The sequence below is a fragment of the Stegostoma tigrinum genome, chromosome 2 (genome assembly GCF_030684315.1).
Source record: "Stegostoma tigrinum isolate sSteTig4 chromosome 2, sSteTig4.hap1, whole genome shotgun sequence".
Lineage (NCBI taxonomy): Eukaryota > Metazoa > Chordata > Chondrichthyes > Orectolobiformes > Stegostomatidae > Stegostoma > Stegostoma tigrinum.
This window is the reverse complement of record NC_081355.1, coordinates 136,447,147-136,471,180: the sequence shown is the minus strand read 5'-3', so window position 1 is coordinate 136,471,180 and position 24,034 is coordinate 136,447,147. Positions and strand designations below refer to the sequence as shown.

At 42.5% G+C, this 24,034-nt stretch overlaps 2 protein-coding genes across 8 annotated transcripts in view; both read left to right on the top strand.

The window, feature by feature from the left end:
* Window positions 1-17,862, top strand: part of LOC125466711 (toll-like receptor 3) — a 146,276-nt gene extending 128,414 nt beyond the window's left edge. For 5 of the 6 annotated variants that reach the window (XM_059639478.1, XM_059639455.1, XM_059639470.1 and 2 more), the window contains 2 exons: window positions 3,742-3,866; window positions 8,828-9,625. In XM_059639478.1, the coding sequence (XP_059495461.1) occupies window positions 3,742-3,866; window positions 8,828-9,360 (658 nt within the window). In that variant the 3' untranslated portion in view covers window positions 9,361-9,625. Of the gene's footprint in view, window positions 1-3,741; window positions 3,867-8,827; window positions 9,626-13,870 lie in introns of those variants that run through there. The other variant, XM_048561639.2, reaches the window with a different exon arrangement.
* A 2,532-nt stretch (window positions 17,863-20,394) lies between these two features.
* The window catches only part of wdr37 (WD repeat domain 37), a 124,789-nt gene continuing 121,149 nt past the window's right edge, over window positions 20,395-24,034 (top strand). For both annotated transcript variants that reach the window (XM_048562121.2, XM_048562112.2), the window contains exon 1: window positions 20,395-20,493. The gene's annotated coding sequence lies outside the window, so the exon portion shown is untranslated. The remainder of the gene's footprint in view (window positions 20,494-24,034) is intronic.

Genomic DNA, 24,034 nt, shown 5'->3' with positions numbered 1-24,034 from the left:
GCGGAAGTGTCGGAGGATGATGCGTTGTATCCGGAGGTTGGTGGGGTGGTGTGTGAGAATGAGGGAGATCCTGTTTGGGCAGTTGTGGCAGGGGCGGGTTGGGAGGGATGTGTTGCAGGAAATGCGGGAGACGCAGTCAAGGGCGTTCTCGACCACTGTGGGGGTAAAGTTGCGGTCCTTGAAGAACTTGGACATCTGGGATGTGCGGGAGTGGAATGCCTCATTGTGGGAGCAGATGCGGCGGAGGCGGAGGAATTGGGAATAGGGGATGGAATTTTTGCAGAAGGGTGGGTGGGAGGAGGTGTATTCTAGGTAGCTGTGGGAGTCGGTGGGCTTGAAATGGACATCAGTTACAAGCTGGTTGCCTGAGATGGAGACTGAGAGGTCCAGGAAGGTGAGGGATGTGCTGGAGATGGCCCAGGTGAACTGAAGGTTGGGGTGGAAGGTGTTGGTGAAGTGGATGAACTGTTCGAGCTCCTCTGGGGAGCAAGAGGCGGCGCCGATACAGTCATCAATGTAACGGAGGAAGAGGTGGGGTTTGGGGCCTGTGTAGGTGCGGAAGAGGGACTGTTCCAGGTTACCTACAAAGAGGCAGGCATAGCTTGGGCCCATGTGGGTGCCCATGGCCACCCCCTTAGTCTGAAGGAAGTGGGAGGAATCGAAAGAGAAGTTGTTGAGGGTGAGGACGAGTTCGGCTAGGCGGATGAGGGTGTCGGTGGAGGGGGACTGGTCGGGTCTGCGGGACAGGAAGAAGCGGAGGGCCTTGAGGCTATCTGCATGCGGAATACAGGTGTATAGGGACTGGACGTCCATGGTGAAAATGAGGTGTTGGGGGCCAGAGAATTGGAAGTCCTGGAGGACGTGGAGGGCGTGGGTGGTGTCACGGATGTAGGTAGGGAGTTCCTGAACCAAAAGGGAGAAAATGGAGTCCAGATAGGTGGAGATGAGTTCGGTGGGGCAGGAGCAGGCTGAGACGATGGGTCGACCAGGGCAGGCAGGTTTGTGGATTTTGGGAAGGAGATAGAAACGGGCCGTGCGGGGTTGGGGAACAATGAGGTTGGAGGCTGTGGGTGGGAGGTCCCCTGAGGTGATGAGGTCATGAATGGTGTTGGAGATGATGGTTTGGTGCTCGGGTGTGGGGTCATGATCGAGAGGGCGGTAGGAGGTGGTGTCGGAGAGTTGGCGTTTGGCCTCGGCGATGTAGAGGTCAGTGCGCCTTGCTCATGTTTGTCCTGATGTCATGAGACATGCTGGTGTTTGGAGTCAATCGTGAGGGCTTAATAGGGAGTCTCAGCCTGTGCTGAGGGGAACACCGCAATAACATCTGCTGAGGACCTGTTGCACTGGTCAACATTTGTTGATGGTTAAACTCCATTTGTTCACTGGTCAACATTTCTATCGCATGTCTGCTGCATTCTAAATACAGTATGACATTGACCCATATAAGGAAGTATCAGATTGGATAACCAAAGGCCTGGCCAAAAGATACATGCTCTTTCTGTGTCTTAATGAATGAAAGTTTGGTAGAGAGGCAGAAAGATGATGGGAGGTAGAATCCTATGGCATAAGCGACTGAATGTCCAGCAACCAGGAATTAATAGGAATGCGTAAGAGCTCAAAATTAGATGGACATAAATGAATCCTTGTTCACCTACCCTTTTTGTATCTCTCTCTGGACTCCATCCCAATTGTGGGATTGGAGGATATTTCAGAGATAGGGAGGGGCAGTGCCATAGAGAAACTTAAAAATGAGAATGAGAATTTTAAAAATCAATTTCATTGCTTGACTGGGGCCCAGTGAAGCACAGCAAACTTGGGGTTATAGGAGATTGTGATTTGCTATGAGTTGAGACATGAGCGGCAGAATTTTGGATGTAGGCATCACAGGTCAAGCTATCATCTTTTATCTACCTCAAGTTGCTTTTGAACTGTGTGGCTTGCTATGTCATTTCAGAGGGCAATTGATATTCAAATACATTCGTGTGGACCTGGATTTACATGTAGACCAGATCAGAGAAGGATGGCAGATTTCCTTCCTTAAAGGGGATTGATGAGCCATCTGGATTTTTACAGCAATCTGTTGTAGTTTGACAGTCACCATTGCTGAAATTTGCTTTATATTTCACATTTATTCATTGAATTCAAATTTCACCAGCTTCTGTGGGAGGAGTCGAACTTGTATCCTCAAACATTTACCTGGATCTCTGAATTATTAGTTCAGTGACATTACCCCAAGCAGGATGTCATTAGTAAATATGCGAAAGCTGAGGTTGTGTCTTTGACTAATGTTGATAAGAGGATGTAGGTGAATGGGAAATAGGAGAAAGCCAAGGATAAACAGAAATAAATCTGAATCACTTTTGCATGAGTCTCGAATATCTATCTTGTTTGTTTGCTTAGTGCTTCTGCAGCTTTGAAGGTTAAAGGCTACTTAGTTCCCATTGAGGAAACTCAATATAGGCATGGTGGATGACATTCACCATGGCGTACAAAGGTTGGCATTTTGGTGTGTCATGTGTCACTATGATGAAATTCAAATTAAAGCATGATGAAAAGCAATGAGCATCTAGTGGCGAGAGGACTGTCCCATATAGCCAACTAATCCCCTAGAATCATGTATCAACACTTGCGCTGTCCTGAGAAAGAACAGATTGCAGGAGTGACATGCCACTCTGGAAGACCTTGACAACTGTGAAATCTAAACCCAAAATGACATCTGTCTGAGCTTTCTTAACCTAATCTGAATCAGTGTATTGGTTCTACTTGGTGAATTGGAATATTTGGCATCCTGTTCTCCTTGCCCTAGCTTCTCTATCCTTGTTCTTTTTATTTCTGATATCCCTCTAAAACAAGGGCAACAAGACCATGACTATATTCAGGTTTGGGCTGAAATGTCATAAGTTACATTCGTGCTGCACAAACCTCAGGCACGGCTCAACAGGAAAAAACAACCATCTCCCCATGGCATTCAATGCTCTTACCACTTCTGAATTCCCCATCAATACTCTAGGAGGTTATCATTGACCAGAAACATAACTCAACCAACCATATAAATACAAAGCTGCAAGCTCAGATCAGTAGATGGGAAGTCTCCAATGAGAAACATATCTTGTGACATCCCAAAGACTATCAACAAGGCAAATGACAGGATTGTAACAGAAAATGTTCTCCTTATTTGAATGAGTGCACTCTACAGGCTGGACACCATTTATCACCTGAAATATTTATTTCATTCATCTTGCCTTCCTTATGTTTGTAGTTCACACCATCTATAAGAAGACCTGCATCAAGAAACAAAAACTCCTATGACAGCATTCCGAAACATGAGAGTATTACTATCTAACATGACAAAGCGAGTCCATTGATCAATTCTCTGCTCATGTTATTGCCCCCAATCACATTAGTCTTTATCTTGCATGTTAGTGTTTTCTGTGGAAACCTATGGAATGCTTTCTGAAAATTGAATTATTGAGGATATTCAAAAATGAGATTGATCGATAGATATTTGGACAGAATTGAGACTGGAGTTCAGCCATGATCCCATGAATGATACAGCAACCTGCAATTTCTGCTCGGCCTACTACTGTTCATTTTGTTATATTTTCTTACCATGTGTAATCTAGAAAAAAATATTGAAAAGAATTTGTCCTGTTGGAGAGGAAAAGGTAGGTTCAGCTACACTTTAGAGATTTATTTGTTTCAATCATATCACTCTTTTAAAATTTTCAATTCATTCTGCAGGTACATTTCTCATACTTTGAAATGTTGCTTATGCAAGTATCCACATCTGGACAAGCTTATTCTGACAAGAAATGTGGAGATTAACTGCAAGAATATCTTTTGCACGATATCACTGATGCAGTGTTGTAAGTTGTTTATAACTGCAGTTCTAATTATTTTAAACACTAAAATGCTGGAAATATTCAGGAGAACAGGAAGCATCTACGAATAGAGAGCCAGAGTTAAGGTTTGTAAGGCATAAATAACAAGGGATATCCTCTGCACCCTCTTCAGTGCAATCATGCCCTTCTGATAGGGTGGCAACTAGAACTACGCACAATATTCCATCTGTGGCTTAACCATTGCTCCGTAAAGATGCAATAAGAGTTCTCTGCTCCTATACTCTACGTCCTGGTTAATGAAGCTGCCTTTACCACCCAACCTACCTCTGATCTCACCTTCAGGGATCTATGGATTTGGTACTTTGAGGTTCCTTTCTGCCTCGGTATACCGTATTAATGGTGAATAAACTGCATCTTACCATGAGTATCAGCAAACAACTGAGGAAGTTGTTATAAATAATCAGACAGACCTCATCTTGATGAGTTTAGGATGGTTGGCCTTCTGTCTTGGCTCCTGCTGGCTTAATTCTTGCTCTTAGTTAAAGTCAGTACTTAATTACTAATTAATATATGAACATCAAAAATACAATCACCATTCAATATGATCATACTGATCCCCTATCTCAGTGCAATACTCCTGCTCTCTTCCAATACCCCTTCACACCTTTCGCTTCTGAAAATGTATTTATTTCTTCTTTTTTATTCATTCATAGGATGAGGGTCTTGTTGGCTAGTCCATCATTTTTTGCCCATCTCTAATTGCCCAGAGGGCAGTTAAGAGTCAAGATAAGTACATGAGTAAGAAGGAATTGGAGGGATATTGGCCAAGTGCACACAAGTGGGACTAGTTTAGTTTGCGATGAAGATCGGCATGGACTGGTTGGACTGAAGGTTCTGTATCTGTGCTGTACGACTCTATGTGAGAAAAAAAGAGTTTCAGCCCCTTTTTCAGAACAGATAGCATTTGGGAAAAGGTGGTATTTATTGAGACAGAGCTCAGAGAAAAACAAAATAAGCAAACAAAATGATTATTGATTGTAAGCCAGAGAACAAGAGAAGCTAGGTAGTTGATAATGGCAACGGTGAGTGGGTGAAAATTAGTTGGCTATACTGAAAGCAACCCATGTCGTGATAGGACCAAGGATATGGGAGTGGGCAAGATACATGAAAGGAGGTGGTCATCTCTTTAATTATTGAACATGATATTGAGTCCTGCAAGCGGTCCCGAGGTGGGAAATGAGATGCTGTTCCTCCAGCTTGCACTTAGCCTCGCTGAAGCAATTCTGCAGGCCAAGACAGAAACGGTGGTGTGTTTACGTACCAGGCAGCTGGAAGTTGGGGGTCATTTTTATGGCTATAACAGCTATAGTACATTCACTTTGCTCATCCAAGTTGTTTGTATGTAGTATATATACTTGAGGCCACTGTATGGCATCCAGACTGTGCTGTGCACCTTTGCTTCCTCAAAGTGGTGTTCAATATGGAAGAGTACTGATTCATCAACTGAAGTGGATAGTTTGTGGTAATCAGCAAATACTTTCTTTACCTATATGTAATATTATGCCATGAGATTTTATGCCGCCCAGACTAGACTTTGAGGACTTCCAGGGTAACACCCTCCCAACTGGTGATGGTTTTGTTGAGACATTGCATGTAAATTCTGATTGCATGACTATAATTTTGTCAGGCTGTTGCTTGATTAGTTTGAGATAGCTATCTCAATTTTGACATTAGCCTCCAGATGTTGGTTATGGTCGACATGGCTGCGTTTGCCATTGCTATCTCTGGTGACCTTGTTGATGCTGGGTTGCCTGTCCAGTTTTATTCATTTTTGCGACTTCCCAGCAGTTGAGACAACTGAATGTATTGCTTTTGGAGTGAATCACATTGGCTAGAGACTGACATCTTTGATATGATTCGATTTATTAGTGTCACATGTGTCTAAGTACAGTGAAAAGTTCTGTTTTGTGTGCAGTACAAGCAGATTAATTGAACAGAGCGAGGAAAACAAAGTTATAGCTATAAAGGAGGTGCACAAAAAGTAAGATCAACATTAGATTTGAAATTTGAGAGGTCCATTCAGAAATCTAATGACAGCGGGGAAGAAGCTGTTCTTGAATGTGTTAGTACGTGTGTTTAAGTTTTTGTATCTTCTGTGTGATGGCAGAGATTGGAAGAGATTATAACCGTGGTGGAAGGGGTATTTGATGACATTGGTTGCCTTTCCAAGGCATCAGGAAGTGCAGATGGAGTCAATGGATTGAAGGTTGGCTTGTGCAATGGTCTGGCTTGTGTTCATGACATTCTGTGGTTTCTGACTGTCCAAAGCAGACTAGCTGCCGTACAAGCCATGATGCATCTATAAAGTTTGGTGAGCGTCCTTATGGACATGTGGAATTTCCTTAGCCTTCTGAGGAAGAGGAGGCATTGCTGTGCCTTCTTGACCATCACATCAATGTGGGTGGTCCAGGACAGATTATTGGTGATCATCGCTCCGAGGAACTTGACACCCTTGACCATTAGGGGCAGCACAGTGGCTCAGTGGTTAGCACTGCTGCCTCACAGTGCCAGGGACCCGGGTTTGATTCCATCCTGAGGCGACTGCCTGTGTGGCGTTTGCACATTCTCCCCATGTCTGTGTGGGTTTCCCCCAGGTGTTCTGGTTTCCTCCCACAGTCCAAAGATGTGCAGGGTAGGTGGATTGGCCATGATAAAATTGCCCACAGTGTCTGGGTGGGATGGTCTGAGGGTTGGTGTGTACTTGTTGGGCCAAATGCCTGTTTTTCCATACTGTAGGGATTCTAGGATCTCCACCTCAGCTCTACTGGTGTAGATGGGGGTAGGCTCTCCTCCTTGCTTCCTGAAGTTGATGATAACCTCTTTAGTTTTGCTGATATTGAGGGAGAAATCCTCTATCTTTGCACCATGTCACCAAGCACTGTATCTCTTGATGCTCAGTACCTCTGGAGGAAGCCAAGATGGATCATCAGCTTGGAATGTTGGGTTGCAAATGGGGATATTAATGAAACCCTTTCCTTTCGTTTGTTGTATAATTGCCTACCACCATTCACAGCTGGCTGTGGCAGGAATGCAGAGCTTTGGTCTGATCAGTTGGTTTCAAGATTATTTAACTTTGTCAGTTACATGTATGCTGGTTCTGCTGCTTAGCATGCACGAGGCCCTATCTTGAAGCTTTACAGGCTTGCATCTCATTTTTGCCATACACAATGCTGTTCCTGATGTGCTTTCCTGCATTCCTTATTGAAAGATTTGATGCTCCAGGTCGGTAGTCATGATAGAGTGTGATATATGCTAGCTAAGAAGTTACTGATTTTGAGAGAATAAAATTCTGTTGCTACTAATGTCCCGTAGTGTCTCATTGATGCCCTTTTTTTGTTGATGGAGGAAGTCTCATTTAGCGTACTCATAATGCCACTTGATATGGAAGATATCTTCAGAATATGGAATTTAGACTTCCACATGAACAAGCGGCACAGTGGCTCAGTGGTTAGCGCTGCTACGTCACAGCACCAGGGACCCAGGTTCAATTCCTCCCTTGGGTGACTGCCTGTGTGGAGTTTGCACATTCTCCCTGTATCTATGTGGGTTTCCTCCCACAGTCCGTAGATGGGCAGGCTAGGTGGATTGACGATGCTAAATTGCGTGACTGTTCAGGAATGTGTAGATTAGGTGGGTTGCAAGGTTACAGGGTGATAGTCTAGCTGGTAAGCTGTGAGGGTCAGCATAGACTTGTTGGGTCGAAGGGCCTGTTTTCACATTGTAGGGATTCTCGGAAATGCAGATGTTTTAGGTGCATTTGCAACAAATATATCGTGAGGTTGAGTTCAAAGTCAAGAATGTTTTCCCTCTTGCTAGTTCTGTCATCACCTGTCGGCCCAATGTGGCAGATATGTCCTTCTGGACTCAGCAGCTGGTGCTGTAGTAATACTACTGACTCAAGAACATGTTAAATTGAATTGTAGGTGCAAAAATGTGAGGTTATCTACAATGATAGGAAGAATGGAATAATAGTTGAGCAGAGTATTTTGCCAATAGTTAAAGGTAAGAAAGTGTAGATATACACACAGACTTGTGTGCCCTTATCAATTAGTCACTGAAAGCTAATGTGCACAAGCAGCTAACAATTGGAAAGACTAATGTTGACCTTAAGAGAACTTGAGGACAGGAATAGTGATGTTTTGCTCCAATTGAATAGAACCTTGGTTTGACTGCTTCTGGATTACTAAATGCATTTTAGTCCCCTTAGGGAGGATATTATTGCTGCATAAGGGGTACAGCGAAGGTTTACTAAGGACAATGATTTCCTGCACTCCTTATTGAAGGCAAACTGGGCCTGTATTCTCTAGAGTTTTGTCGTAAGTGAGATAATTGCATTGAAATCTACAAAATATGTAAAGGATAAACAGTGTGAATACAGGTAAGATGTTTCTTCTAACTGGGGACACTACTCCAAAATAAGGCTCTGGGACCTTGATGTGGAGAATTTATTCTACTTGGAGGACTGTGAATCTTTATGTCCTTTCCCAGAGGGCTGTGGAAGCTGAGTATTTTTAAGTGAAGATTGACACATTTCTAAACATCAATGACATAATGGGTTAAGATGATAGTGCAGGGAAAAGTCATTGAAATAGATGATCAGCCGCAATCATATTGAATGGTGGAGCAGGCTCGACTGGCTGATTAGCCTACTTCTATTCCTATATTCCTCTGACTGGGATTAATTATTTTCGAAATTAATGCACTTACTGATTGTAAGTTTAGGTGTTCAGTTTAATTCTGTTGCATGTAATACTAGTTGATAATTTTAAAATGAAAATACCTAACACATTGTTAATAATTTTAACAATTAATTTATCTATTAAATGCAAATCTCATTTTGTTCTATGTTTAACACATTTGCCAAATCTTTATTTTGGGAAATTTGACCTAGATTATGGCTATTAATTAATATTACCAACTTACAGATACAAAAGAAGTCAAAAAACAGAATATATTAAAAGATAAAGAAAGAATTATTGAAGAAATGGAGGCAGTCAAAGCTAGCGCTATTACATCACTTTCAGGAGATAAGTATAGCGATGGCACCCAAAAAAAGCCAATTAAGTTGGAACGTGCCCGACATCCTGAACCACGTATTTTGTCTGCTGCTCGAGTACAACCAGAATTAGGTCTCGAAATTCTGAATAAGGATTTACAATTAGGTGACAAACAGGCAGAATTAAAAGAAGAGATATCGAACAAAAACTTGGAAATAAAGAACAAAATAAAGAATGAGGAATTAGCCAGTAACGAAGAAAGAGAGAAACTAAAGCAATACAACATGGCTAAGTTATCTTCAGGTTCACAACGGCCAGAGCTGCCTGCTTCAGGAAATGAAGAAAACACTTTGGGCAGACTGCATAAATTGAAAGAAGCTTTAAAATCACTTTATCACTATGCTTCTCACCGAATCGCAAGTAGAGATGCTGATCAATTTGCAGTTAAACTTGAGTCCTAAAACAATGAAGCATGAGTTTGAACAGGTCAGAAGAGAAACATCAAATGTTAAATTTTGATGTAGTAATGATCACAATGCCAAATAATTAATTTTGTTGTGATTGAGAAATAATCCAAAAATAAATTGGGGCTAGCATTTAAGTAATGGTAAATTGATTTTCTGATGCTTTTTGGTTGTCAGCCTGTACATAATACATTTATCCACGCTACAACATCACTGGAAATTTTTCTCTATGACAAAAATATTGCTGTTTTATATATAAAAATAATTGTAGCATTTTCTTATCCAAATGTATCAAAACATTTAGAGATTTGCCAACAGCTTCTAGCTTAAGCAATTAATTATTCAGTGCAATAAAGATAAAGCTTGAAAATGTCTCACTGTTGTCCATAGAAAATTTATCAACTTGATCCAATTTCCATCAAGGAAATAAAGTTCAATTGGCAGAACTGAATGCGTGCTCAAAAATATCAAAACATGGAGACAAAGTAGAAACACAAAGAGGCCAATGCATCAAAAACGTGAAAAATAGTAACTGTGGGATCAAGGCAACACGGAGGATGTAAGGTCATGGAAAAATGAAAGAAATAAGGTTTTAAAAAAAGCCTTCCATTCTTCATTACATAGAAGAGATTTGTCCATGAGATCAACTGTGAATAGAAATACACTTTGTGCATACTAGATTTATGTAATTTAAAGTTTAAAAAAAACTGAAAAAATAAAAGGTGAAGAATACATTTCAAGTAGATTGAACTCAAATCCCATATTTATATTCAAAAACTTAAGTTACAGATTTCCTAAAATTAAATTTAGTCATGAGCTAATGATTAAATTACACAATACCTGTTTGGAACATTTAATTGTTGAACTTGTATTAAGTGATAGTTTCCACATTAATGTAAAACTACAGAAAGATTGATGATAATCCCCTCAATTTGCAGTTTAAAGATTTATTTTCGTCCTCTTATGCAATTCAACATCTGATTCAGAACTTTTCATGAAGCTGAGCATCATACCTAATCTTGGGAAATTTGTTCATGGTTTATGCTTGATTGTACATGTGTCGACTTTTTAGTCATACATTGCACACATCATTGTAAGTGGTGTTTGTGCTTTCAAACAGACTAATAAAGCTTAACAAACAGCAGCATCTACTTGTGTTTTCAGTGATTAAGCAACTGTTGATTAGAAGTTATTTTTCCAAGAGAAATGTTTGAAAAAAGCCTCACATTTATAAAACCCCTTTAATGCAATAGAAGTGCAAAATGGGAACATTTTAAAGCAAAGTATAACATTAAGCCACATGAGCTGTAAAACCAAAACCTTAATCAGGAGCATCTTAAAGAGGGAAAGAGTGCTTGAGAAACAGAGAGAAGGGATTCTGGAATGTAGGGCTCTGAAAGATGGAATTACGGCCACCAACAGTGATTCAACTAAAATATTGAACGCTCAAGTGACCAGAATTAAAGAAGCACAAATACCTCAGGGCTGGAGGAGATTATAGAGATTGGGAAGAAGTTGATAATAAAGGTGAGAGTGCTAAAATTGAGTCATTGATCACTTTGGAGGCAATATAGTTCAGAAGCAGAGGGATGATGGGCCAATGGCACTGGGTGCAAGTAACGATACCCAGGGTAAGGCCATGAGAAGTTTAGGTGATCACAAGGCTATGGTGAGTTGAACATAGGCGAGTGAATAGGAGTATATTGGAATTGCCAAGTCTAAAGGGAGCAAACGCACAGACCATGATTTCAAGCACATGGAGGTGAGGTGGTCTTGGTAGGTATGTTAAAAAGGTTGAAGTAGCTGATCTTCTTAGTTTTTAGATTAGATTCCCTACAGTGTGGAAACAGGCCCTTCGTCCCAACAAGTCCACACCGCCCTTTTGAACATCCCACCCAAACCCATCCCCCTATAACCCACACACCCCTGAACATTATGGGCAATTTAGCACGGCCAATCCACCTAGGCTGCACATCTTTGGATTGTGGGGGGAAACCAGAGCACCCGGAGGAAACCCACGCAGACACGGGGAGAATGTGCAAACTCCACACAGACATTTTCCCAAGGCTGGAATCGAACCCGGGTCCCTGGTGCTGTGAGGCTGCAGTGCTAACCACTGAGCCACTGTGCCACCCCCAAGTATCACAGATACGTGAGAAGCGCTTTTTTGGATCAGATATGACATCAAGTTTGTTCAGCCTCAGGCAGTTGACAGGGACATGGATGGTGAATGGAGTTTCTTTTGAAGACAGGGGATTTGATTTTGGTGATATTTAATTGGAAGACATTTCTACTTATTCAGGACCACATGTCGAACATAATTTCAAGTCAGTGGATATTTCTGAGAAAGATTGTGGTGAAATAAAGCTGGGAGTCATGAAAATGCTATTTTTGCAATACGTTGCAAGGAGGCAGGGGTCCAATGATAGGTTTAGAGGAGCACCACAGATGACTTGCACAGGAGTAAGAAGTACAAAAATAAATGTCACTCACAGGCTATGATAAGCTCCATAAGAGTGGAAGCAGATGAATACTTTCTCTCCCAATGGACAATGGTGGAGAACATTCAAGTGGAATGACATGGCCAACTATACTCAAGGCTGCAGACAAGTCAAAAAAGACAAGGAGGAATCGTTTACATTTGTAACAGAGGTTCCATTTATGACTTTGATAACATCTGTAGCAGGGGGTAGAAACTTGATTAGTAGAAAATGTGTGGACAGATTTGGGAAGCTTAACGTTTGGAGAAGATTTAGGTTGTGGATGAGTTGTAGACTTGCTCGCTGAGCCGGTGTTTAGTTGCAGACATTTCATCACCCTGCTAGGTAACATCGTCAGTGTGCACCTAGCAGGGTGATGAAACATCTACAAGCAAACACACTGGCTCAGCGACCAAGTCTACAACCTCAGATTTGGGAAGCAGTGAAGTTTTCTAGGATTTGAGAAAAAAGGAAGGTTGGAAATGGGGTGATTATGGGAACTGCAGATGCTGGAGAATCCAAGATAACAAAGTGTGAAGCTAGATGAACACAGCAGGCCAAGCAGCATCTCAGGAGCACAAAAGCTGATGTTTCGGGCCTAGACCCTTCATCAAATGAAGGGTCTAGGCCCGAAACGTCAGCTTTTGTGCTCCTGAGATGCTGCTTGGCCCATTGTGTTCATCCAGCTTCACACTTTGTTATCTTGGAAATGGGGTGGTAGTTTGTAAAGATGATGGGATGAAGAAGTTAGTTTTGAGAAAGAATTGACAACAGAAAATTTGAATGAGTGTGATAATACTGTATCTGAAAAGAGATGGTAATATCTGCTGCAGCCAAAGTGGAAGGAGTTTTTATTATGAATGAGTCACTGACACATGACACCTTTCTCAACTAAAAGAATTTTGCCTTTATGGTGGTCTGTCAAAAGGCTTCAAGCATTGCTTTAGGGTCAGCATAGTGGCTCAGTGGGACCTAGGTTCACTTCAGCCCTTGGGTAACTGTGTGTGGAGTTAGCATGTTCTCCCTGTGTCTGCGTGGGTTTCCTCTGGATGCTGTGTCCCATAGTCCAAAGATGTGCAGGTAGGCAGATTGGCCATGCTAAGTTGCCCAAATGTGTCAGGGATGTGTAGCTAGGTGAATTAGTCATCGGAAATGCAGGGTTACAGGGATAAGGTGGCAAGGTTTGCAGCTTGGTGGGATACTCTTCAGAGGGTCAGTGTAGTCCTGATGGGCCAAATGGCCTGCTTCCACACTGTAGGGATTCTATGAGGATTCTATTCTATGATCATATCTGCTTCTACCACCTCCTCTGGCAGTGCATTCCAAGCATTAATCACCCTCTGTATAAAGAAACTGCCTCTCAAAATTCCCCTTTTACCTTAAACTGATGTCCCCTGGTAATTGACATATCTGTCTTGGGAAAAGAATCGACTGTCCATTTCTGTCCATGAAATGGATAATCAAATGCAACTGCCCTCAATGGTTACAGTGCCAGTGTATCAATTGTACCCAAGTAGTCACATTCCAATGAAATCTCTTGAAATTATTGGCTCCAAGGAACATTATAAAATGATTGCTACCAATTGAATACTAATGAGCAATGCAGCAAGGTGAACAAATGCATTTTATAATTTTCTCCACTGGCACAAGCGAACCAAAACAACCGTCATGTTCTGGCATCTTGGTTAGCTGCACAAGTGAAAGGATGGATTGTTGGCAGCAGTATTATGCTAAGGCTCTATTTTTAGGGCTCTGCTTCAAATTTCCTGAATACAAGCTGACAATTTTGTGTCGGAAGGTACATTGGCATGCTCAGTACCCCAGACAGTAAGCATTACCACTGTTGCTTGTGAGGAACTGTCCTTTGAAACCACACAGTATGCAGATTGCCATGATAGTTGGACGGAGAGTCCAGGGGGGAAATATTGTGAAATGATGAAGGCATCTCTTAGACATTTTGGAGCAGGCTGACAGTGCAAAGGTCCAAGAGAAGCATAACTATATGCGTGACATTACTGTCTCCACAGATTTCCTGAAAGCTACATCATGTTGGCATAGATCGACCCTGCCGTTCTTCTTGTCAAACTGTTCCTCAGAAGAAACAGCAGATATCAACTGTTTCAAGACCTACATAAGCAAGAGACAATAGTGGCTCTGGACCAGATTAGACACAAACATCATTGGGCTGAATTCAGGGGATCATTTGGGCAGGGATGAGCTAGATGGCCAGGAGGAGGCAGAAGTTGAGATGACCCAGGAGGCACCTCAGAGGCCAAGATGACAAGACTGTGGTCAAACAAACCAGAAAGCAATTTGACAATCAAAAACTGCGTCTAAGGGAACTGAGTTAAATAGACATGTTTCTTTTCCTGAGATAGTAGGAACTGCCAATGCTGGAGAATCTGAGATAACAAGGTATAGAGCTGGATGAACACAGCAGGCCAAGCAGCATCAGAGGAGCAGGAAAGCTGACCCTTTTTCTGAAGAAGGGTCTAGACCCGAAATGTCAGCTTTCCTGCTCCTTGGCCTGCTGTGTTCATCCAGGTCTACACCTTGTTATCTATGTTTCTTTTCCTTTCTACTTTTAATGGACCATCTGCCTGAGAGACCACTATATTCACTATTTAGAATTCTCCATTGATGGAGAAATGTTTAATTTTGCATTGTGGTTTTGAATAAGGGCAAAGTTATTCTTTTATTTGCTTGTGATGTGATAACTTTGATCCAGGGAACCTCGATGAGATATCACTAAGCTTTGTGTTTATTTTCTCATCAACTTTTTCAAAGATGTTATGACATACCTTTGGAGCAAATGAGACTTGAACCTGGCCTCCAGGATCAGAAATAGAAACACTACCAGTGTGGTACAGGAACCTATGAGGCTTTAGGTATTTTTTTAATACCCAGAGTTTTATCACACAGAACTGAGTGACTTTCCCACCATCATCATCCAGTCTAATTTTCTTCATACTCCAAAGTACCATACGCACAACTAATGGACCTTCTCACCACCAAAATCGGCGACTTTTTTCAATCTTCATTTCTATGAAGACTCCAGCCAACAACAAGATCTTAGCCTCTTACATCCTATAGATGCAAATCACCTCTCTGCATGATGTTCATGAATTGCCTGTGCAAGGCTCACTATGTGCTTATCACAGACTCAATATTCCGCTGTTGAACTGATGAGACAAAGTGCATGTTCCTGAATACAACCTCGATAGCTTTGACTGCACTGTTCAAATACTAAGTCTGTGGTTCGCTGGGTCATGAAAGGGTGTACAGACATGCACATTGTTTATTCATTATGACAATCAAAGGTACCCTGAGCGATGGGGAAGAATCTACACTTGAGACAATTGTGTAGGCACCTAGCAAGGAAATGAGATCACAGAAAGTGTTAAAACAATGAATGTGTGTATATATTTATGTCACATTTATGGAAGTTACTGAAACCATTCTTGCCAATGAGGTGCCCTCTGGGAGGTGTTGTCGTTTGTCACAAACCTAGTGTAGATGCTCCACAAAGCAGTCTCCAATCCTCTGCTTGGTTTCCCTGATGCAGGGAAACTTTCCACATTAAACAGATGTTCACCTGCACATCTGCTAGTATGGTATATTGCATCCACTGTTTCCGATGTGGCCTCCTCTGGTGGTCAAATTGTGTTGGTTCATGACAAACAACTGCACCTGTTGGTCCACTTCAACTTCAACTTCAACTTCAAGAACCACTTCAACTCCCCCTCTCAGTCCTTGGATGACCTGTCCATCCTGGGCCTCCTTCAGTGCCACAATAATGCTACCAGAAGGCTGGAGGAACAGCACCTTATATTCCACCTGGGAAACCTGCAGCCCAATGGTCTCAATGTGGACTTTACAAGCTTCAAAATCTCCCCACCCCCGACCTCATCCCAAGACCAGCACACCCTCTCGTCCCTGCCTCCTTGAAGTGTCTGTCTTTTCTCTCACCTATCTGCTCCTCCCACCTCACTGACCAACCATCCCCCCCAACTTCCTAGCTACTAGCCTCATCCCTGCCTCTTTGACCTGTCCATCTTCCCTCCCACCTACCCGCTGCTCCCTCTGTACTAACCAACCCCAATCCCAACTCCCTACCTACACTTACCAGTTCTGGCCTCATCCCCGCCTCCTTGATCTGACCTCTCCACCTATCTGTTCCTCTATCCACTTTCTATCATCGCCTCCCCCCTTTCTATTTCAGGACCCCCTTCACCTCCTCCATTTCTGAAGAAGGACCCAGACCCAAAACGTTGGCTTTCCTGCTCCTCTGATGCTGCCTGACCTGCTGTGTTCATCCAGCTCTACACCTTGTATTCTCAGACTCCAGCATCAACAATTCCTATTATCCCTATCTGTCCAATCTCTCTTCATTACTGAAACTGTGAGGCCCAGGCAACATCCTTGTAAATTTCCTTTGCACCCTCTCCAGTGCTATCACATCCCTCCTATAATGTGGATTCCAGAACTGCACACAATATTCTAAGATAGCAATGTGTAGAGCTAGATGAACACAGCAGGCCAAGCAGCATCAGAGTTGTGGCCTAACCAACATGTTAAAAGGTTTCAGCATAACTTCCCTGCTTTTAAACTCTATGGCTGGGGTAATAAAGGCAAATATACCATATGCCTTATTCACCACATTATCCACCTGTCCTGATACCTTAACAGATCAGTGTACATACGGAACAAAGTCCCTCTGATCTTAGTGCTTCCTAGGGTCCAACAAGTCTTCATGTATTTCCTTAGAGATAGTAAGGACTGCCGATGCTGGAGTCTGAGATAACAAGGTGTAGAGCTGGATGAACACAGCGGGTCAGGCAGCATCAGATGAGCAGGAAAGCTGATGTTTTTGTTTGGGACCCATTTCAGAAGAACGGTCCCGACCCGAAACATCAGCTTTCTGATGCTGCCTGGCCTGCTGTGTTTCTCCAGCTCCACACTGTGTTATCTTCATGTATCTCCTTGCTTCGTCTATGCTGCCCAAGTATGTCACCTCACATTTTCTGGTTTGGATTACATTGAGCATTGGTCAGCCCATCTGACCAACCTATCTACATCCTCTTGTGGTCTAAGGCTATCCTACCACTATTTACCACACCACCAATTTTTCATATCATCTGCAAATTTAAAATGGAGGTGGCAGAGTAGGCAGCGTCTAGGCTGCCGAGCCAGGGTCTTGTCCATTCCATCTATGTTTTAATTTTTTCTTCTTTTTTTGTTTCTTTCCTTTTTTTGTTTTTGTTTTCTCTTTCTTTCAATGTTTTTCTAACTCAGCATCTGAACAGACCTTGGCTGTGGAGGCAGCAATGCTGATGGAACATGGCAGTGGCTGGGGGCCCGGAGCGGTACTTGGACAGTGTGAGCCCAGACGGTGGTCTGTGTGGCAAAGTGGTGGTGTGGCAGTTGGTGGCCCTGGGCGGGACTTAGCCAAAGTGACTACCATAGGGAACATAGAACAATACAGCGCAGAACAGGCCCTTCGGCCCTTGATGTTGCCCCGTCCTGTGAACTAATCTAAGCCCCTCCTCCTACACTATCCCATCATCATCCATATGCTTATCCAAGGACTGTTTAAATGCCCCTAATGTGGCTGAGTTAACTACATTAGCAGGCAGGGCGTTCCACGCCTTTACCACTCTCTGAGTAAAGAACCTGCCTCTGACATCTGTCTTAAATCTATCACCCCTCAGTTTGTAGCTATGCCCCCTCGTACAAGCTGAAGTCATCATCCTCGGAAAAAGAATGAGCTGTTGGGGGTGGCGGGGGGAGAGCTCAGCAGAGCGTGTCTGCAGGCCAATGGCTTAAGAAGGACTGTGATGTTTATCTTTTAACTTTATTTCTTTATGATTCTACTTTGTACTGAGAAGAACTGTAAAACTGAACTTTTTAACTTATTTATTTTTCTATTTTTGTATCTAAGATTTTGTATCTAAGTACCTTTGTACCTTAGATGGCACTTTGTACATTTTTCACTGTACTCTTGCACCCCTGTATTTGAGTTCACATGACAATAAAACCTAATTTTAATTCTAAACTTATTGATCAATCCTCTTACATTCAGGTGTAAATCATTTATATAAACCAAAAAGTGCAAGGGCACAAACATCGATTCCTGTGGGTCCCAACTGCACACAGACTTCTAGTCAGAAATACACCCTCAGCTATCACCCTTTAATTCCTGCCAATTGTGGATCCAATTCGCCAAATTTCTATGGATCCCGTTGGGCTTACTTTTGCTATCAGTTCTCATGAGGGACCTTATCAAAAATCTTGCTGAAGTCCAAGTAGACTGAATTAAAAGCATTGCCCTCATCTATAAAACTGGTCACCTCTTCGGAAAATTTAATCAAGTTGGTTGGATATGCCCTCACCTTAACAACATCCACAGCCAGGATGGGGCAAGCTTGTTGACTGGTCTACCCTGGTGACTTGTCTGAGTGCATATCTGTCAACCACTGAGCATTTTACTGGATCTGGATGTGCAAAGCAGCTGCTTCCTTTCCGTGGAGGCAACCAAGTAATGAAATGCTACAATCACCACATTTAACAAAAGGTGAATGCACTCCTTCATAATTTGCTCCAGTTGAGGGCGGACCTCTGGTATGTTCCTCTGCCTGCAGGTTGAGCATGTCAGTTATAGCTGAGAGGCACATCTCCTGCATAGCACTCAGTGGGTCTCTGCTCTGTTCTCAGTGCAACAGAGTTTCCTCCACCACTTGCAAGGATGAGTGACTGATCTGTCATCAGACTGTGTCCCTGAATTTAATCTAGGTAGATTATCCACCAAGGTGAACGTCTCTATGCTGATGGAGGTAACAGGTGAATGCCTTACCATTACATCCTCTGCAGGGGTTCAGACATTTTATCCTCAGAGGTGCTTGTGCCAGACAGCCTCTATGGCCTCTCTATTTTGTGGCTTTGGAAAAGAGAGAATGTCAATGAGCATGCACAAAACCTTATGTACATTAAAATGTAAGAATGGACTTACATCTGAGATATGCAGATAACAATGGTGCTAACTAAACTCTGCTATTCAGATCTCTCAATTAACACAGGACTAGTGTTACTCCTCAGCTGCCAGCTGGACCTAACAAAGGCGGTGAGGATGCACAGATAAAGAAAGCCTTCTCCCATCTGATCCATTCCTTTCTTGTGATGCGCTAGCTTGACCTGCAGTGAGGTTTGGCAGGTGTGATTTCTGTGCACAGCATAACAGTTCAAGAAGAAAGAACACTGCCACCTCTAAGCACAAATGTGAATGGGCAATAAATGAGAGACGGCGCTCAATCCCAATGACTTTTATTTGGTCATGGGATGTCAGTATTGTTGACTGGGCCAGCATTTACTGCCTAAGCTCAATTTAAGAGTCAGTAGCATTGCAGTTGTCAGCCACATCAGGTAAAGGATGGCCAGGTAAAGGACATTACTGAATCAGGTGGGTTTTTGTTGATAACAATCAGTAGGAATTACATGGTCACCATGGCTTGAGTTATTTTTTAAATTCCAGAATTTTATTGAATTCAAATTTCATCATCTGTTATGGTAGGATCCAAATCTAGACCTCAAAGTGACATTACTATTGCCTCAAGGCACTTCAGCAATACCACCAATGCTGCCTGTGCAAGATCCTGCAAATCTGGCGGGAGGAGAGACGTACCAAAACCAGCGTCCTTGACCAGGCTAATGTCCCCAGCATTGAGGCACTGACTATCTTTGATTGGATACGATGGGCTGGGCACATCGTCCGACAAGTGACACCCCAAACAGGTGTTGTCCTCCCAGTTCCAAAATGGCAGGCGAGCCCCAGGTGGGCAAAGGAGGCCCTTCAGTGTACCCTTAAGGCCTCACTGGCAAAGTGCAACATCCCTGCAAACACCTGGGAATCATGGGTCCAAGACCATTCAAAGTGGAAGGGCAACAATGGGGAAGGCGTTAAGCACCTTGAAACTTGCTGTCAAGAAAAAAACGGAAGTCAGGTAAAAACAGCAAAAGGAGCACGCTGCCATGCCAGTGCCCCACCCACCCCTTCCTGCCCCCACGTGTGACAGAACCTGCAGTAGCCACATTGGTCTGGACAGTCACCCACAGACTCACTCTAAGAGTGGAAGACAGTGAACCTCAACTGTGAGGGACTGCTGCTGATGATGACTATTGCCATCGCCTCCCCTTAACTTGCAAACTTAAAAAAAACTACCTCACGGAAGCATGCAATTTACAATGTTTAATATTTTGCTTTTTTTAAAACAAATAAAACCCATTCCAGTTGATGTATAGAATGAAAACAAATACCACACATGCATGAAGCTTTATAATGCGTGTGTGTTGCACCATGCGTCTGCAGTAGGTGATACTTGAATCCAAGCCTCCTAGTCTGGAGGTAGGACCGTTACCACTCCACCACCAAAGGCCATCAACCCTTGCCCTGGAAATGGACATGTCCCACTCAGGGACAGAAAGGCAGCAGGCTGATCAAAGAGCATGCGTAGACGGGTTCGCCGCTTGAGGATTGTAGCTGCTGCGCTTGCGCAGAATTTTCCCCCGCCCCCGACGGAGGGGGCCGTGGTTGACATTTCACCTTTCCGCAGTGACAGTGCCCGGATGAGGTCGCAGGATGTCGTTTTGAAAGGAGGTGAGTGTTTGGAAAAGAGAGAGGACAACATGATAAGTGGGGACGGTGAATGGAATGGAATGGAATGGAATGGGGTGTCCCAGAAATGGGTGGCCGCTTTCACTCAGCCAGCTCCTTTGGTGGTAGCTGGCGCCTTGACCAGGCGTTGTCGGTGTGGGGATACTCGGTTTGAACCCACTTCTTACATTTTTCTATTAACACCCGCCCCCCCTGCCCCACTCCCCGGCGCTTTTCAGAGAGTTCTCACATCTCGTGGTTACGAGCGAGAGTCCACCTCTTGGAACATCAGACCTGCCTATTCCCTTTCGATTCCCCCCTCCAGTGTCAGTCCCAGTGGGTCCTGTATTTACTTGATCACCGTGCTGATCGTGAATGAGAGCCGGGCTCTCATGTTCCCCACATTAGACAAACTGCTGTTCACTATTCAGCTCTTGCCACTTCCAAACCAAGTTCCCCAGAAGGAGTGACATTGCTTTTCACTGGCTGTTGCAATCGGCTGAGATGTTCCTGGCTGTTGGCGGTAGTATGGCCATTTAATTTGGCCTCATAACTGTCTTTCTGTTCACCCTGACCTGTTCGCCATTCCACATTGCTACACACACACACACACACACCCCTCTGATTTGGTCACCTTGAGTCGTCCATGCAAATACCATGTCTTGGGCAGCATGGTTGCACTGTTATTGACACCAGCACAATGTGGATAGTTTTGATAGACTTAAGGATATCTGAGGCATTAATCGTCCAGCTATTAAACATAGATAAAAGAAAACAAGGTTAGTATATATATTCAGCTCCTTTTGTGTTTTCGCTTCCAAGAGTAGTTGATACTGACATTTTGTCCCAATTTATTAACTGTGACCATCTTCATTTCACAAGCCATTCACCTATATTTCCACCAGCAAATTATTTATCATCTTCCATGTGAAATTGGTTTTCTTTGTTTTTTTAACAAAGGGTCTATAGCCCTACAGGGCTGCTCATGTCACTACCCTGTGGGCAAGGGGAAGAGGTTGAGAGTCCTTCATGGTAACCTCAGCTGGTGATCATCACAAACCAGCTGCCTTGCGATCTGAGTTAACTGACCCCCTTATCCTTAGTACAGACAAATTAGGAGCAGAATTAGTTTTCTCAGTCCTTTTAACTTGCTCTGCCATTTGATAAGCTCATGACTAATCTATTTGTGGCTTCAGCTTCCCTTTCCTGCCTAGCCCTGATGACTTATGACCTTTATTAGTTATTGTTGACCATGTTAGTTCATATTGTTTATCGAAGAGGTCATTTAACATATGATCAAATGTTTTTGTAAGGGAAGGTGACTGTTAATTTTGTCATTTTCTGTGACTGCCGTTGTCTACATCGTCAGTTACATTCATGATTATTTTAAAGATCTAATTTATGTAACTTGTCAATCTTTTGTAATGAAGACATTTCAGTTATATTGTATCAATAGTTTATTAATTGCAGTTGTTCAGAGCTAATACAAGATAAAGGAGATAAACTGCACCTCTGGCAGCTTTCATAACATGCTGTTTCTCAGGTGGTGAGTAACTGCTGAAAATGTGCCTAGTTGTTACATGAAAGAGACAGCAATATATGGTAGTTGTTGGCCTCTGCTTGAGCACTGCTGCTCTGGTATCCTGATCGCCAAATAAAATTGCTTTAGTTGCACTTTTATGAATTCTTTGTTTTTTTTTTGGAATTTGCATATGTATCATCAGACAGAATGTTTAAATAGCAGATAGGAAGGAGCTTTAAGATCAAGATGAGATCAGCTGTGATCATAGTGAATGGTTCAACAGACCGAAGAATTGCCTACTCCTTCTAACTCTTTTATGTAATTGTCAGTTATTCCTCTCACTTATATTTTCATGAGTTGATCACCTTCCATTGTGAGATTCATTAGACTTCACAATATGCAATGTTCAATGTGTTGACAGTAACTTCTTACTTTGCCCACGTATGAAATTTAAGTGAACGAGGCTCTGGTAAGTTTTTTTTTTAGTATGCATTAGACTGTTTCTCAAGAATAGAAAATCTTAGGGTTGCCGTTATCCAGAGTTATGTGTAATACTGGGCAGGAATTTTTTTCTCAATTTGTTCCAGTTAAATTGTAGTCTCAGCTGAACCAAGTGGCAACTAGTAATAGGATTATGCTTTGCCCTTCTTTTGATCTGTAGTGGTGTTGCCGAGACAGTTCAGCCACGTTAATTCTTTTGGATTTCTGGATAATGGCAATTTGAGAACAAGACTAAATCATTCGAACCCCTGGAGCTGATACCACTTTCAATTAAATTATGTCTGATCTGTATTTTTAACTAATAATAACCCAACTCGATTTTTTAATATCCTTCACCAAAACCTTTCGGTCTAAGTTTTGAACTTAATGCTGAGATCTGGTGATTCATTTTTTTGGGTAAGAGTGTGCAAGATCCCCACCATTTTTGTGTGAAGAAGGCCTTTCTGACAACACAACTGAATAACCTTTACGTCGTTTAAGCCTGGGTCCCCTTTGTTCTCCAGTCTTGCATCACAGCAAGTAGTTTCTCTTTATCTTTGCTATGGAACTTTTACATAATTTTTAAACATTGCGAGTACATTGGCCCTTAAGTATGGATCATGGACTATGCTTGCTTTTGTTGAAAGGAGTGATACTGCGAACAGTAACATGGTAGCTGAATGAAATGGAGAACTTACGGACAGTCTCTGTGAAAGTTGGATTAAAAGTTTCATTTAATGAAGGGAAAATTTGCATATACATTAATAAGCATTTGAATTTCTCATTAGCTTCAAAGAGCAATCTCGACCTGACAGCAGCTCGCATTTAATTAAGTAAAACGCCCTATGATATTTTAAAACGGAGTGATCAACAAAATTTTACACTAAACCACATAAGGCATTTGGACGGCAGATGACCAAAAGGTTGGTCAAAGTGATAGGCTTTAAGACAGGCCCTAAAGGAGGAATGATAGGAGAAATTTGAGGATGGAATTCCAGAGTTTAGAATATGACTGATGGAAGGCATGGCTGCTGATTGGGATGCACAAGAAGCGCAATTGTTCTATGCAGGGCAAATTCACGTACATATCTTGAAAAGCCTTGCCTTTCTTTGAATAGCTCACAAGAGAAAATCTTAGATTTGGGCTAATTGTTTTACTACTCTCAATCAAGCACTTCTGAACAAAGAATGTTTCAGAAACCATGTCTTGGTGAAAGCAGCGGCTAAAGAGCTTGGACATGATCCATAGGTTGTTGAAATGTTTGTTTTGAACTTAAAAAGATATTTAATCATGTTCATTTTCATCTTTGGCTTTGGTAAATTAGAATGTTTATGTTTGTACAATTCATGTTGTGACTTGCCGTTATTTGACAAGCAAAGATTGAGGAAAAATTTATGCTGATGTGTTATTTGTTCAGGACATAGCAAAGAGGCACAGAAGCAGTACGTTATTCCTAGCTGTTAGTATCACTCTCTAATATGCTCTGTTATTTTAAGGACTCTTTTTCAGACATTGAAGTGATGAAAAAAGGAAGTAGCAGC